General features: G+C 39.9%; 1 protein-coding gene across 1 annotated transcript in view; it reads left to right on the plus strand.

The window, feature by feature from the left end:
* Positions 1 to 3760: 3760 nt before the first annotated feature.
* Positions 3761 to 17832, plus strand: part of col18a1a (collagen type XVIII alpha 1 chain a) — a 44057-nt gene continuing 29985 nt past the window's right edge. Inside the window, exons 1-3 of the mRNA XM_013270232.3 lie at positions 3761 to 4439; positions 12551 to 13092; positions 16168 to 16251. Coding sequence (XP_013125686.1) covers positions 3917 to 4439; positions 12551 to 13092; positions 16168 to 16251 — 1149 coding nt within the window. The 5' untranslated portion in view covers positions 3761 to 3916. The remainder of the gene's footprint in view (positions 4440 to 12550; positions 13093 to 16167; positions 16252 to 17832) is intronic.

Genomic DNA, 17832 nt, shown 5'->3' on the forward strand with positions numbered 1-17832 from the left:
CAGAAGTGCTCCCCTGGGTATCTCTGTTTAGATTCTTTTCTGGATGGATCCAGATACAGCATTTAGGGCCAAACCATAACAGTAAAAACTGATAGATTTATAGTCTGAGTCCACATAACTGTTAATTAAAAACAAAAACGCATTTTAGTTTTGAGAAATGTGCATAGTTTTAATTTCTTGTCTTGTTAGGATATCCACTGTTCTGTTAATGTGTTTTTGTTAATGGGTGAACTGGTCCTTTGAACAAGTAGGAATACCTGCTGAGATTATAACCCTCTGTTAGTGTGCAGGCGACCAGCATGTGACCTTAGTTAAAGGGAGGCTCTTATAGAAGACATGGTTCAACTACACATAAGCAATTTTGTCAAAAGCACCTGTTCCTTTTAAATAAGGAAACATTCTAGTGCACCTTAAAGGCTTTGCTGTTTAAATGTAGGGCTCATGCATTCAGCAATGCAAAGACTTTAACTAGTCTTGCAGTAATTTTCCGGCTTCCAGCTGTGTTGTCTTCTTCTTTTATGGTTTGTACACATGTTAAGGAAACATATTACTTTTCATATTTTCACATGTTCATGATATGGAGATTACCTCAGTCTAAAAGACTGATGAACGTCCTTTAGACTGTGGTTAACTTTTTGGGTTTTTTTAATAAATAAACTAGTCATTTTCTAGTTGTAGTGACAATCTTGAGGGGGGGCTGCATTATACGTTGGACATGCTTCACTGTCTGGCAAGTTCTTATGAAAATTTTAAATTGCGTGTCTTTGTCTCACACATGAACACACCCCAAGGGTAATTCATTGTCATCTTTAGAAAAATAACACTCCTGATGATTCATTTTCTTTCATGCAGTTTCTTCTTTTTGCCTGGATTCAGAACGTCACGGAGGTTTGCTATCTGATTTAATAAAGGAAACATGAAGGGCTTAGTTAAACGAGCAAATCTTGCTGATGGGACTCCCCACAGTCTGTGGAACGTGCAGAACAGCTAAGTTTTTGTTCATGTAAAGGATGGATGGATTAGGCAGGGAATGTACCACATGATGTTTCTATTCTGCTGAGATCAGGTGAAATTTAACTTGAATTTTTTTTGGGGGGGAAACAGCAAAACATCTGGAAAGTCTAAGCTAAATCCTAATGAAATGCACAACCAAAACGCCTGACAGGGGATTTCACAAGCTTTAGGCTAATCATTATCCATCACAAGACTCGAGTCTGTTATCCTAAAGTTTATTACCCAAGTCACTACCATAAACTTTGGGTTTGTTTCGGTCTGCAAGACAAAGATCATCGAGCTTGTCTGACCAGTGAAGAGTCGGCCAGTAGCTGATAAAGTATCAGCTTCAGACTTTCTGTTCTTTCTCAAACATTTTGTGATGGACTATGTTGCACAGCAATGCTTGAAACTCAACTTCTCAGCCCTTCTGGAACTCTCCTGCTGAGCTTGGGATCTCAGAACTCAGTTATCTTTTTAAAAAGTAGATAAAATCTCATTTTTAAAAAAACTTGCTTTAGAGTATTTTTTTGCCTTTCTGTCTTGTTGTGTGCTTTATTACTTACTCTTAGGGGTTATTTCCCCCAAGAGATATTATTACAATGACTTATTTAGTCATGTTCGCCCAGAAGCAAACTTCTTATCATATGACAACAGATAAAAGTTTCCTTTCATCAGGATGAAGAGCATGAAAAAGCTTGGCCTTGTGTGAAATGAGCCATACTTTCATAGGGTAACCAGTTAACAGAGCTAACCATCTTCTGCAGTTTTTATGAACTCTTTTGCATTATATGTGTGTTGTTGAAGACTGCATTGCTCTCCTGGCGACACCCTACCAGGGCTCCAGGCTGTGGGGGTGTGAGTGTCATCATTTCACATGGTTGCATTTGTGCAAGTGCATGATGATCATTAGTCTGTTTCGGTGCGCTGCTGGCACAGCCAGCTACCGTCACTGTGGTTGAAAGTAGTACTTTATCTCTTTTTCATGTGCTTACCAGGTGATGATGAAAGAGTGAAACACTCCATTTAAGCTGTTGTAGTGTTTTAAAGATGAAGCAGTCTGGAGCTGATTACTGTTTGCCAATGAAAGATCCCGGCTCAGACACTTATGATGAAAGGAAGTGCAGGTGAAGGGTGGAAGAAATGGAAATGTGAGAAAGTGCAGAACAGAAAATGTATATCAAATTCTATTAACCATATTCATGAATGATGCCCATTAATAAACTTTTGGGACAGGAAATTTTACTGGTTCCCAGAAAAGTGGGTTCCAGCCTGAGCTCCAGCTCTAATGAAAGATCGGTGCTGAAATGCATAAATGTTCTTCTTCAGTGGTGTAAGTCAAGTAATCAGTTCTGAGAAATAAATCCCCGTTGACGCCAAAGTTTGTGTAACCTTTTGCTTTTGTTTTCTTTTTATTCCTGGATTTTGGCTTTAGCACTCCCTTAAAGGTTTAATTTTAAAGTGCAGCCAGCTTTATTTTCCCCACCAACGGTTAGGGTTGTGTAATGTTTACACTTGATCTACACATTCTCATTTAGTACTGCACCACACCAGCTACACATAAGTAGAGCAAAATTTGAGTTTTATAGTTATAGTTAAAATTGCTAAACGATAAAATCTTATAGTGATAGAAATGTTTGATTTGAGTTTTGCTGCCTCGTGTATCAACCACATTGATAACAAGGCAGATTTTGTTACCAGTGAAAAAGTTAGTGTAGGCCCCAGTTTCTATAGTCCAGACACACATAATCCTGCAGGCAAGGGTCAGTTGCATCGTTAGTGACCCCAGGCCAAGAGAGAGTGTTACAGGATAAAGTTGTCAAGCTTGTGTCAAGACATTTCGCTATATCCATGCGGGAGCTTTATGGAGATGACCTTCTGAGTTCCCTTCTATCAGCAACTGAGGCTGTAAGCAAATGCCAACGTATAAGAAAGACACTTACGCGAACCTCCTGTTCCTTTTATCGCTAAGCTCCTATTAGCAATCGTCGAGGGTCTCTGTCAGGCAGCCCTACAGGCGATATGAGAAACCAGTCTGGACAAGAAAGTGAGGCTTGGATTACTGTGTACCCACAGAGCACTGAAAACAGGCGTGTAAACTAGATTGAACAATAAACGGCACCCTGTAGACAAGGGACAACTAATGCACGGACAACGGGTTATGTTGGTGCGCTCAAGCTTGTGAAAGAAAATGGGACCAAGAATTTCCATTAAGAGATGATATTGATGATCAAAAAAGGGACATTTCTCTTTCTTTACATGAGTGTTGACTGTCATTTGCAGATATTCCATACAACAATACAATTACGCCAATAAATTACTGTTGTTAGATGATATTTAAATATAACCACACCACAATGGCAACTTCTTTTCAGTAATTGGTTGCAATGGACCGAGACTAATTCAATCTTTGAGGGATCTCAGCACCGCTCCTTATGCTTCAAGCTTGTAACAGTATATAATTGAATCTTTTTGTTGGAATGTGACCGCAGTTTGCATTTTTTTTAAGTCTGTGGTTTTCATATTATCATATATTAACAAAGCAAACAAATCAAGGGCAAATTGCTCCCCTCTGTAAAACACTAGAAAACATCAGTATTGTGCTGTGAAAGGAAGGCTGCTGTAATTTCAAGGTATCAGTCAGCGGGAGAGCTCGCTTTTCTCTGCTGTGACAAAGGGGGAAGGAGGAGTTAGGGGAATAAATATTGCCAGGGCAGCCAATACGGAGACCACCTCCTCCTCCCGCTTTCCCTCTCTGCACTCTTTTGAATGGGGCACTCCTCTTCAGTTCTCCTCTGTGTTTAGTGAAGTGTGTGTGGAGACAGAGCTGAAGGAAAAGTGTGTGTGGAGCGACTGTGTGGACATGTCATAGTTCACTCTGTGAGTCTAATCGAGCCGGTGGACGTGGTTAAGACTTGACATTATGGTTATGATGAGGATCCAGTTTGGACTTGTGGTTTTGTTGGCTCAGTGGGTGGTCTGCTCTGATGCCTGGCTGTGGTCCTGGACTGATACGACAACCTCAGCCCCAGCGGTAGACCCCGAGGGATCTGGCAGTCCAGCAGGTAGTGGAGAACCGCTGTCAGAGACTATTGCAAAAATTGGAGAAGAGATCATTGATGAAGGACATCAGATGGAAAAAGCTGTGCAGACTTTGGATAAGACTCCTGAGGCTCTTAAACTGAACACTGTAGTGTCAACAACAGAACCAGAGAATGAACATGAGTCAGAAAACTTTGCTACAGGGATGTCATCACACACAAGTAAACCTGGTAATGGCACATCTTCACCAATAAGTTCTGAAGGATCTGATAACTCAACCTTTACAGGAAATGTAACAAGACTCAGATCTGACTTTGGATCTGAATCTGCATCAAACAATGGGTCTGCAACAGGAACTGAAACTATCTGGCGATCAAGATTTGGAACCCACAAGGCTCAAAAAGGTGCAGTAACGACCACCGCTCGTAGTGAGTTAGATGGTAGAGTTAGTGGAGATGAGGACCACAGTCTTGGCAGCACAAAAGCAGGGCAAAGTCTCGAGTCCCCCAACAACACAAGAGGAAACAGAAACAGTAGTTCTAGTTGGAGTGCTAATGACTTCAATTTAACAGTATATTCACATGAAAGCCAAGAAGCTTTATTAACCCCAACTGTAAGTTACAACTCCCTAACGACTATTGAGGTATCTAAGGATCATCAACAAGTGAAAGTTACTCATTTACTAAGTGGTAAATTTATGGCTAACCAGGAACTTGTATCTAGCCAAGCATTACAGATTAGCAAAGCTCCACTTGCCAGCCAGGTGCTTTCTACAACGAAATCCCCCCAAATCTTTAAAAGACAACCACAAATAGATAGCAAGAGCCCAGACACGAACTTAAAATCTATAGATGTCCAACCCAATAAATCACTGATAATAAGCCAGAAAACTGGTCACATCCCAGATGCTACTCAGTCAACAATAAGTGAGAAAAAACTGAACCAAGCAACCTTGTTCAGCCAGACAGTTGCAGTTAGTGAGCCAACAACTATAAAACAGCCAGAAGCAGGTAGGCCAGCACTGGATGCTGAATCCCCACAATGCTTGTTGCTAGACACGGCTCTTCCTTTCTGCTCCTCCATGGCTGGGCAACGGTTTGTTGTGCCCAATTACTTCAACCAGAGCAGTGTGGAGGAAATCCAAGCACTCCTCAATGAGTGGGCTTGGCTGTTGAATTCTCAATGCCATCATAGTGTGGAGTGGTTTTTCTGCCTCCTTTTGGTACCAAAGTGTGGCTCTCTGGCCCCGCTGCCTGTGTTACCTTGCCAGAGTTTCTGCGAAGTCTTGCGGGACAGTTGCTGGACGCTCCTGGATGAGGGACACCTCCCTGTGGAGTGCCACACTCTACCTGATGAGGAGGATGATGGGTATCAGTGCTTGTCAGTTAGTAACCAGAAAGGTAATTACTGGCTCAAATGAATCTTGTTTTGGGATTCATTTTGAACCAGTTTTGAAAATCCCGCCCCCCCCCCCGAGTCGGTCTGGTATTTTTTACACTATGGAATACCCTCTCAATTAATCAAAATTTGTCCCTTTCAGCACTGAATGAGATGTATTAATTAATTATTTCCCATCCCCCAAAAAACATGCATGCTTATTTTTAACTTGAAGTCTAACAAGCATGATGCCAGTACTTTGTTTAACCTGCTGCATGTATATGTGTGTATTGCATGTGACTTCCCTTGTGAAGGTCATAGTATACCAGCACCCCCCTATACACCCGCACCCCCCTATACACCCGCACACACACACACACAGACACACACACACAGACACACAATCACACGCATGTATTTCCTTTTTGAGTAATTATATTCAAAGGGTAATACTTTGCTCAGATGATAATTATTTGGTTTATTACAGTAATGTTATATGTAATTATAGACTCAGTCTTGCCAGATGAAATAATTTCAATTCAAACAACCTTTCCATTTTAACTGCAAAGCTCTTAAAGTCAGACTGTAACACAAGAAAACAGAAGTTTGCAAAAAGATTATTTTGGCTTTGCAATTATCTGGAATAGAATACAAATGTAATTATAATTATTTAATCGTATTCATATAATTTTCTTGTTTTTTTGTTTTGTTTGCATTGCAAGACTAAGGAAATTGTAGATGGCTCTAATGAATGCATCTGAAACTGCAGAAGGCAATATTCTCTGATATGTGCATGAAATGTATAACTTCAGCATACAGTGAGTGGTTTGCAGGCTTGATGTGCGTTTGTCTGTTCAGGAATGGACACAGTAGCTTGGCATGCATGGAAAGCACTCATATTTGCATCAGTGCTTTTTAGATATGTGTTAATTTGTAGAACAAAATATTTCTCACTGCTGGACTAGGGTGACATATTTCAACAGGTAAAAATGTTAAAGGTGGAAATGAAAAGAAATTAAAAGCAGCTGTTTCTCTCCTGCTGCTCTTTAATTCGGTAAAGTGATTGCACAGTTTAAAAAGGTGCTTTATAATCAATATTTCATAACAATGGTAGAATGGTTCTGTCGCTCAGAAGTATTAAGGTATAAATTTCCATAATAAACTAGTAGTTACAAATTGATGATAAATAAAAAGGACCAGTGTGCAATCAGCTGTCCTCTCAAAGACTGATATGTGCAGCACATGCCCCTAGTGACCAAGAAATGCTGGAAAAAATGACTCATCTGTTTATTGCTACCAGTGGGCACCAATTCATGAGAGAAGTCTAATTCTGTTTTAGATGGTCTTTTTCTAGAAAATCTTTTTTTAAGCCTGTTCCCTGATGCTGGACTTCTGCCCTGTCTCCCACCACTCTCCGTTTGTATCTCTGGGAGTTCAAGATTATGTCTTTTTACAGCTTCAGTATCTCTGTGGCAGCTTGTTCCACTGATAGACATGAGTGAACAAGATGTTTCTGGTTCCTGGACTAAGTGACACACATGAGCCTAAATATATTTGAACTGTTTTACTTTTGGTTTATTGGCAAGTGAAGTCATGGAGGATTAGGATCCCTTTACTGGTCGTCAAACTTAAAACATTATTCTGCCACAACCGCATGCACGTTTTTTTTAATGTTGTAGACGCAGTAATCCGGAAAATGCAGACAGGCCTGCAGCACATTGAAAGGAACAATTATGTTGCCTTCTTTACATCCTGAGGGCAGGTTTTGTTGCAACTCTAGAAGCTAGTTCATCACCCAAGCATGCACGTTGCTTGTGAAAGTTGCCTCAAGGTATAACCGGAGTGCTCTCAGTTACTCTAAATCATTCTGGGATAGACTGAAATCCACTGCAGTCAACACCATCTGGTATGACTCAAACAGCAATCCACTGAAGCACATGGCTTGGTTAGAGTGATGGCTGAATAGATGTGATGAAAAGCATTGCTCTGCTATAGAGTTACTACTGCACCTATAAGGTCTCCTCAACCCCAAATCCTAAAGATATCTAATAAACTTTGATTCTATTATATGCTGCCTGTAAACAACAGCATATTGATTTTATATTCTTCCTAATAACTATGTCTTTTCCTGTTTCTCACTGCAGCAACCTCTGCTCACGTTTAAGATTACACATACTGTAGTTGGCCAAGACAATATTTTAAAGCCAAAAGTACTTTATTTCTCAGTTTATTTGCCCAGTATCCTTCTCTAAGACTGTGCCCACCCGCTTACAAGCCTTTCAGTTTCTGATCAGAACCCTTACATGTAGTATCTGAGAAGCCTCAGGCACTTTCCACTACTTCAAGTTTGGGAGGAGGGCAGTCGTACTCTCTATTTTGTCTTTGGCCTTAAACCACCACACTCCTGCGTCATGCAAATATAACTTGTAATGCAAGTGTTTCATGACATACTGCCATCTTTGTGAGTTGATATTTTGGGTGAATTGAAGACAGACCCACTGGCATGGGTTGAAAAACACAAAGGAACAGTTTACACTAAATTAAATTACTGACTGTAGTCTTGATGCCTCCAAGTGGGAGATTGATGTGGGTTCTGTCGGATGTGATCCTTCTACCTTTGAGAGTGGTGGGAAGGGAGATTGTTTTGCTTTGTGGCCTTTTTAGTGATGATTTGCATGGTTGTCTGTTCCCAGCTTGAAAGATGAGCAGTCAACCATGTCAGGCTCTGGAGGTCAAGCTTAGTTAATATTTAATATTAAACCACATTCATTTTTAGCAGATTGGAGTTTTAATTGGAAATGACGAGCTATCTGAGCTGTGCTGACAGACCTACATGTTACATTTTTTAATGCTACCTAAATGTCTGTGTACATTTTAGCTTATGTTTTGTGGCTAGTGTACCTTCTTTGGTGTTCTGTATGTTTTGTAACACCATGGTTCTACTGAGCTGAGACTGATGTTTTATCTTATGACAAGAGGAAGGCCCAAAGCTGGCTGCAGTCCTTCACCACACTGCTTGCCAGGGAATCCTTTTGACTTGGCTCTCAGGAGGGTGCCGATTATGGGCACAGTGTGGTCTGACTTCTTTGCTGGCAGAAACCCGTTGCCCCCTCTGGTTTGTGTTGCAGTAGTACAAAATGAGAATGAGGCTGTGTTGCAAAAACAGAAAAGAACAAAAGCACCGGGATGTTTTAAGTTGGTTAAGTTCTTAAAGTTTTTAATGGTTTACCAGAGTGATGTAATTGTGAAATTCTGTACTGGTAACCATTTAGATCCTAATCACACCATATTTGAATATTTAGCTAATTCAATATTATATCCATGAATGCCTTTTCTTCTGTTGGGCTCATATGTCATAGTCAACAAGGCCAATACAAATGTACAGCCAATAAAATTAAACTGTCCCATCAACATCAAGCTGAAATGGACATCAATACAGATGTTCAGCTGTTATATCCTGTGCATGTTTGAGGTGCTGTCTCTGCCATTTGTGTAGATGCATTTGCATTTTTTCTTTCTGTAGTTAGAAACACATCTGTGAACACAGCAGCATGGGGCAAGGGGGTGGATTGCCTAAAGAAATGTTACTTCACAGGTAGAGAACTCAGCTCTTCTCCAAAGAGTGAATTTCACAGCTGGCGGTAGACTCGTGCTCCTTTTTGTGGTTGAAGAATTACAGTTTAGTCTTCAGGTTGAGTCAGGATGAAATCTCCTTCCTGGACTGTGATGTGGGTTTCTTCTGTGGACTGCAGAACGGAAGGGACTTTATTATTTATTCATTTATTTAAAGTTTATTCATTTATTTAGTTTTTATTTCTTAAAACTACATTTTTCTATATTCATGTAACTTTAGACTTTGTTCAAAATTCTCAGAGTATCACACATCCTTGCCAAGAAGAAGATTAAAACAAATATTATACTGTTTTAAGCAACAATGCAGCTTTATATTTAACTTGCTTCCACTAATCATGTGATCATGTGAGCAAAATGAATTTGCTTTACTTTAAATTGGCTGAGAATTGCTTCACATATGATTCATGCTGCAGATGCACAAGGATTATGATAAAAAAAAAATCATGGGACTGTAATTTTCAGACAGCTTTCAGAGATGAACTCTGACACTCAAAACACAGGGTCAGACCACTGCCCCGCCTTCTGTAGACTGAGGGGAGAGATCGTTGCCCTCGTCTCAGCAGGCCTCAAGGGAATGGTGATGGTTTAGTTGAGAAAAGCCGGTTTCTCACTGTCCAGATGTTCGAATGTTTTCCCATGGTTTATACAGGATCTTGTGCTTTCCAAAGCTGTGCATGCAGCTGACAGTGTATATACAGCTTTATCAACAGGGTATCACAAAGTCTGCTACACCGTCTTGAAATGTGAGGAAAAGGAGTCAGTAAGCGGTCTTCCTGACAAGACAAACTAGCACCGTAAACCCTGCAGTGCTCCATTCATCACAGATCTTTTCTATTCCCAACTGACCTTGAAGCTGTCAGCGTTTAACAAAAGCTATCTGAGAAAACCTGAATTGAGATTGCACTTAAAATGCTAATGGTGACCTCTCTGAGGCCCCCTACAACTTTTGATGTCCGAGATGGAATGGCTGGTTGGCTCTTTGCTAACAATGCAGACACACTAGACCAGATTCAGTAAAAGCATTCCTCCGAAATCCTAAAGCAGGTCAAACCTTTCAATCAGCTTTAGACCTGAAAATGACATTTTAAGTCTCAAAATGGCATTAAGCACAGTTGCATCAGGATAGGTGGGCTGTAAATACCTTTTTTGGTCAATTCTAAGCACGGCTCAAAAGAGTGCACATCTGGTCGGTGTGGCTGATGGCTAATAGGTGAGATGTTTTGCTAATTAGGGGTTTGGAAAGCTTGTGTGCATGCACGTTCCAACAAGATGTCGGCTTTTTATTTGTTGAAAGAATCAAAATGCTTGAAATCCAGGTGAAAGAGAAATTGTGAGGAGTAGACGGTGAGGTCGTATCCTCACTTTGCACTGCAGAGGAATGCTGCATGCTGAGGGACAACCAGGATCTGTGTACGCAATCCGCCTAGCATTCCACCTTATTACAAACCTTTCATTTTAATTTGCACACAAATCAAATCATTCTCTCTGCTTTGCTTGCAGAAAAAATACACTGCATGTTCAGTTATGCACTGTGTCTTCAATAAAACTTCAACTTCCAACTGCTTCAGCCCCCAAAGCAGAAGGATTTACAATTTCCCAAATGATGGATTTCCCCTTTGAATCATTACAAGGTTTTTACCTTTTTTAAAACCTCCTTTGGCAGATTATGCACAAGACAGCAAGCCAGGATCAGACATGTCAGCACATGCCCACTGAAGGGACCCTCAAGGTGCCTCATTCTGATTTTATCAGAGTAAACATCTGGTCAGCTGGGTGCAAACAACAGTCAGTGACCTATGTCTGAGTTATTCTGAACCCGGAGGCCGTTGTGTCATCCTGTGGTGATTTTTTTTTCTTTTTTAATTTAGATAGAACATACTTAGTTTATACTGAGGTTTTGATTGTTTTAGGACCGTGGATTTAATTATTAGATTTGATGTGTTTGCTTGTAATATGGTCTCTAACTTTCTAAATGATATAGCGACTTTGGATATGACACAGAGATAAAATGTGTAAGATTGATTAAGAATGTCTAAATGTTAAGATGTTCATGGTTCACTAAAAGTGTTTCCCAGGCTTGAGTAAAATATTTATCAGTCTTTGGACTTTGCTTATACTTCTGTTGACATGCATATATGTATGTGAGTGTACATCTATTATTGGTCTCATCCGCTTACTGCTCTAGAAGTCTGATTGGTGCAGAGAGGAACTGCACAATGGAAGGTATTTTTATTGCTGTCCTGTTGCAGCTTGACTGGGTTCTCTGTTAGCGCAGATTCAAATAAATGCATCTGCAGTCCTCCGATAGCGAGCAGAATATTCAGGCTGGTGTTTATGATGGTACAGAAGAGAGCGGGATCTTTGGCTCAGATAAAATATCTCGTGTGTTTAGGCTCTCGACGCAGCCAACTGCTGATTCAATTGATCTCCAGCACTCAGGGCAGTGGGGAAGCTTTGAACTGAGCGATAGAGCTCGCTCGTTAGTCACCAGGTGGTAAACCAAAGCATTTCTTCAAAGAATCAGAAATGCATCACGTTGTCCAAAAACAGTCATTTTGGTCAATCTGTTTTTAACACATGGAAACATTTTTTCCTTTTTTGAGGGGAGGATCAAAGCGCAGAAGTTTGGTTTGATGTCACTACATCAAATTCTGTGTCCACAGTGCATGTGCATGAATACACATTGCTCTTTGTGTTCTTTGCTTTTCTTAAACACTTTAAATTATGCACCGACTTTGCCAGTGTCGCCCAGGGTGATGGAAGTGTCAGCACAGACATGCCGGAGGCCCAGCTGTTGGTCCCTGCAGTGCCCCAAGTCATGACATCTAGCAGATGTCATGCAAGTTTGAAAAGTTTTGCGTGTTTTTTTTTTTTTGTGTGTGTTTTTTTTGTGCGTGTGTGTGTGTGTGTGTGTGTGTGTGTGTTTTGGGTTTTTTTTCAGTGTCTTCAAGAATGATGCGTAAATGTCCATCTGTTCCATAGTCTGCAGCAGGCTTTTCATCTACTTCCAGTGTGCATGAGTAGAGGATAAACCTTGACGAGGTTTCTTTCTTTCTTAGTTTAGGAAGTTCTTGCCTTAAGTGTGCAAGACTTATAACATCTGAGAAAATGTTTCTTTTCTTACTCTCTTTTGCCTCATGTTTTCCCTTTTTTGCAGATGTTTTGGATTTAACACACTTTCCATATTTTCAAGTAATAAAATCACTTGTTTGTTTGTGGTCCCTTGAGAGTAGCTGCTTTTCCCGGGCTTCTAGGAAAAAAAAACATGGTTCGGTAAAAGCAGATGTGGTACCATTCACATTCTCACATACATTTCTTTACAAAGGGCATTGTGACTGATTCAGCTGCAGTTAGTGCAAGTACCTGTCCTGCATCCATCACAAACATCCACATTTTGTCACCTACCAACAGCCTCCTGGTCTAACTCCTAGTCTGCCATGCTGCCCTTTAAACCTCTGCCGTTTTATGCTCACTGTGGCCTGATATCTTCTTTCTCTCCCCTTAGAAGACAGCGGAGTCTCCCTGCTACAACTGATTGGAGATCCTCCTCCGAGTGAGATCACCCAAATCTATGGACCAGACAACACCCCCAGTTTTGTCTTTGGACCGGATGCCAACACGGGCCAGCTGGCACGGGCCCACCTCCCGAACCCATTTTACCGAGACTTTTCCCTCATTTTCAACCTGAAACCCACCACTAACCAGGGCGGGGTCATCTTCTCCATCACGGATGCTCGGCAGAGTATCATGCATGTGGGAGTTAAGCTGTCAGCCGTGCAGAACAACAACCAAAATGTCATCCTGTACTACACCAAGCCCAAGTCAGCGCGGTCCTTTGAGGCAGCCAGGTTCCTCGTGACCTCCATGACGGACACCTGGACCCGTTTTTCTCTTGCAGTGATGGACAACAAGGTGCTATTCTACTTCAACTGTGACACAGACCCTCAGGTGGTGCACATCGAGAGGTCAACGGAGGACATGGAGCTGGAGAGTGGCGCTGGGGTCTTTGTTGGGCAGGCTGGAGGAGCGGATCCTGATAAGTTCCTGGTGTGTAAATAGACTTCTACCTTTTTAACCTAAACACTGATATAGTAAATACAACACATTTATTTTATATCCTTTCATAACAGGTAAAGAACTATCTGTCGATTGTGTATCGCGTAAATCAGATTGTTGCATTCCTAAACTAAAGCTTTATACAACCAACATTAACTTAGAGACCGGATTCCTGCTGCGTGAAGTCTTGGAAAGGTGCAGCTCAGTGTTTTGATTTTTCACGGTTGTTATTATCCTGTGAAACATTTTGGCTGAATAACTCTCATGTGATCCCGTTGCTCAAATTGCCTACTTCAAACCAAAACATTAATGTCTGTATCGCGTCACCATCATCTGTAGATTCTGCAAATAACTGGAAGACCTCACAGTTGTGATGTAATTAGTGCCAGTCGTTTGACTGGTGTACATCTCAGCGGTTGGCCACAGCAACTGCCGGCCTTAGCTGCAGGGGTTGCTGTAGTTCAACCATGGCTAATTACATGGAGAAAACAGCCAGTGATCATTTTTCATTCTGCCTCTAAGCATGCAATTATTTTAAGTTTATCAACACAAAAAGCAAAAGAAGAACTCCATATAAGAACTGAGTAATTTGTCAGGGACAAACCTTTTAGGCAAAAACGGAGTTGCTTAAGTTATTTTTCATACTTGAGATCTCAATCAATCATTGCAGAGTGATTGTTTTATATCCATGTAATGCACTTATGCACTCTTTAGTAACAGTTGTGATTAAAATCGCTGAAAAGATTTATATCTTTGAGCCTTGAAAATTCAACCAAACCCTTTTGGGTGTGGAACAATCTTTAATTTGTGCAATTTGGTTTTTGGAAAATAAAAAATGGAAGCTTTTTAGATTTGAATTTCAACACTTAATAGACAACACTCGTGAAAGTCATGCATGACCTTATATTATTGGACAAATATAAGTATAAGCAGATCATTTTCTTCCCAATTTCCACTTTTTTTTCAGGGTTACATCTGTGAAGTCTAATGAAATCTCCTACGCTCCCCTGGAAACTGATAGAAAATAAAATGAAATGGAAAAGAAATGTAGAAAAAGGGAAAAAAATGATTTGCCTAATATGGGCACTGTTTTCAGCTTCATCCCAGACTGCTCTCAGACTTGTATATTGGAAGCTTTCTGGTTTCGCTCTGTTGTGGTATTGACCAATCATGTTTGAACAGTGCTTTGGGCACGGACATCAAAATACCAGAAATGTAATAGTCCGTACCAACATCAGTAGATTTACACGATTCTTGATACCCAATCCGATGCCATGGTTTTCTTTGGTAGATGCTGCACCACTTCTTTCTTTAAAAGGTCAAGGTTTTTGAAATGAACACCAACATGAATGTTTTATTTATTTCAAATTTGATTTGTCACATACATAGTACAACATGTAGTGAAATGCTTGTGTCTGAGCTGCAGACGTAGCTGGGCCATTCCAGGGCTTGGTTTTAGCATGGGGGGTCTAGCCAGGACCCTTTCTCGATACCAGGTGGGAATTGAACTTGCAACTCCCGATCTAAAGGTGTGTAGTCATACCACTACACTATCCAGGAGCTATTTATTTAAAATTTTTGCATTATTTCTTGTCAGAACAGACTGAAATGTTAGCATGGTTGCCAAGGAGCTAAGTTAGCTTCAGCATTTATAGAATGCTGTCATCAGTTTGTCTTCTCAAAGAAAATGGTAACATGCATTTCAGGACCCCATAAAAAGGATCACACTTTCAATGTTGTTAATATGAAATGAAACTCTTCCACCTTAGATACTTTGAAATATATTTGAAAAGCATGACAGCATCGTACAAACATATACCATCTACGATAACTACTGCTCCATATTCAACATAATTTGTCCAACACATCCATTTGCTAAAAGCATCTACTTAATAAAATTGTTACATAAATGATGACACAAGATATAATTTTATTAAATATGAATTTCTTTTTCAAACAACTACGTCCCATCTGACTAAAACCCCTAAAGTCTCTAGTCATCTCCCAGTTTGAAATTCATCTCTCGCTTCCCCTCTCAGCTGTAACACTAGTTTCAGTCTTTTTTTGATGACTGACGACAGCTGCATATGTTGCTGAAACCACTTTTTAACGCTGCTACACTCTGCTTCAGGTTTTTGGCTCAAATCCCCTCTTAAATATTTCCTTGTGGTTGGATGTTTAAGCAGGAGGACGTTTTCTCAACTGCTTATTATTAAAAGTTATCCTAAAGCATTTTTAAAAAAATAATCCAAGGACCCCCCCCCCCCCCCCCCCCCCCCATGTGTTATGTGTTGACCTGAGCATGGCCCTAAGGCTCCAGAGGTCTTGTGAATTTAATTTCCTTAATCAAATCAAGACTTGGCAAGCTCTTACAAACATCTAAATATTTATATTTTGCATTTTGAAAATGGACATTCCATTCTGAAGGGGGATTTAGAAGTATTTTAAGTTATCCTTTTCTTTTTTTTCATCAGAAAACACATGCTGTAGTGACAAGTTTTGACCTTCTTGTGAACAAAATCTAAGATTTATTGTGAAGATCTGAAGCAGTAAAGATTAAAAGGGACATCCACTATATGGAAATGTTACTGAATAGGCCTTAAAGGTCTGTGGAGTGACTGGGTTAAAGTGTCAAAGAGCTCTTTATCTTCAAAGTTCTCTTAAAAAATCCATTTGACTCTTTTTCTTGGGACATAAATGTGTCCTGAAGAAGAGTTGACTTCAAATAATGCCACAGCAGAGAGACCACCACGACATACACAGCTAATGGACCTTTCATAGGCAGGAAGACGGTAAGAATGCTATCTGCCTGAGTGTGCTGTGTGGGAACATGTATCAGATGGTGTGTTTGAGTCACAGATAGTGGTACTTCACAGACAGAGACATCAATAGCCCCTCTGATTTTGTGGCAGGGGGAATTCCCTGAGAAATATAATTAAATCAAAGCACTGCTGAAAAAAAGCATACATGTTCTGGCAGCAGTACATGTTGTAGATGTGAGAAGAAGAGCTGTACTGTTCTTATTATCATCAAACATTTAAATATCACGTTCGTGTTTTGCAACAGGGTGTGATCGGTGAGCTGAGGGTGGTGGGGGATCCCTTTGCTGCCAACAGGCACTGTGAGGAGGATGAAGATGACTCAGACATGGTGAGTAACAACTTATCACATACATACTGAATGACACACTACATGTGACTGAACTCACTGGACATATGGCATAAACTCATCAGGAAAGTGTTTACAGAGGTAAAGCTTCAGTGCTGTTTTCACATAGAGTTCTATATTTCCAGGTTGGTGACTAATCAAAAGAATGCCAGTATAAGACATTGTGTATGGTGTGGATGTTAACCTCCAAGGAAAGGTGACTCTGGGTGACAACGTTAACATTGACCTGCAAACTAATCTGGCATCATGCACTCAAAGTTATGCATGGTGCAAAGTGACACAAATATCAGTATAATATTATTTGATCCTAAGTTTTCCTCTAAAACTGTATGAGTAGTTTGTTTGTTTTTTTTACAGTAAAGGTACTGTGCTCAAACCAGGTTAAACTCATATTAGATAAACACAATGCTACCAGCATTAGCTATGTGTGCACAATAGTGGCTACATACTGCAGTGGTCTACACATTTACTTAACAAGCAAAAGAACCACAGTTCAGTAGACCCAAATCTTTATGTTTTTGTTCGATCACTAAGTCCACCTTGTGTAAAAATCTGCCAAATCAAATATATAAGGAGGCAGCCAAAAGTATGCTATGTGTATGTGACAAAATTTAAACAGGCTGCACAGTGTGCATTTGCGCTTTTTGTCATTTTGCAGCTACCTTTATAGTTTGGACAGTATGGCTTAAAAAAAATTTAAGCTGACGATAGTTCCACTTTGTAAAAGTAATCCAATCTGATCCATATAAAAAGTTTTAAGTAACTTTTAAGGCTTCAAATTCAGATAATTGCATATTGGAATTTTCCAAAGGACGTGGTAAATCCCAGTTACAAAATGACACGTCCCAGCTTTTAACCACTTTATGGAGCTAATATCAGGGATAATTAGCTAGCTAACTAGATAAAACTGTCTCTGGAGTAATTTTTGGAAATGGCAAACTGGCCTAAATTAAGTTGCTACATTATGTCCACAGTCTGAAATCAGGGATTTTGTTCCATGATATCTTTCATGATATCTTTTTTTTAGTTATAGCCAGCAGCATGTGTGTGCAGAAGAATGGACAGCTAGTCATCGACAATGCTAATGATTTATTTCAGCAGTTTTGAATCAGTTAATCATGACTTTAAAGGAAATAATAACAGCCAAATTGTGGAAGAGACGTCCTAAAGTAACACAAGTGATGCCATTTTACTTAAAACTGATGCTTTAGTTCAGTATGCAACTTCACTTAAACCAGTAAGAACCTACCCATCAAATAATAGCCAGAAAATTCTGATTTTTTTGGAACTGAGATGTTTATTAACCTTATAACAAAATCCACATTTTTTTTTTTTTGCTATATCATGTTGTGTATTATATATTTTTATTATATATTTTTTGTATCGCATTTGATACATCGGGCATTTTTGGCAACTTTTTGTTGACAACAATGTTAATTTTATACAAAAAAAAAGAGAGTTTTGTCCATAATATTTTGAAATTATGGCAAGTATTGATCATGTTGATCAGATGGAGGTCTCAGAAACTCATGTATCAAATATGATACAAAGGGCATCATAGGG

Source organism: Oreochromis niloticus, linkage group LG16 (genome assembly GCF_001858045.2).
Source record: "Oreochromis niloticus isolate F11D_XX linkage group LG16, O_niloticus_UMD_NMBU, whole genome shotgun sequence".
Lineage (NCBI taxonomy): Eukaryota > Metazoa > Chordata > Actinopteri > Cichliformes > Cichlidae > Oreochromis > Oreochromis niloticus.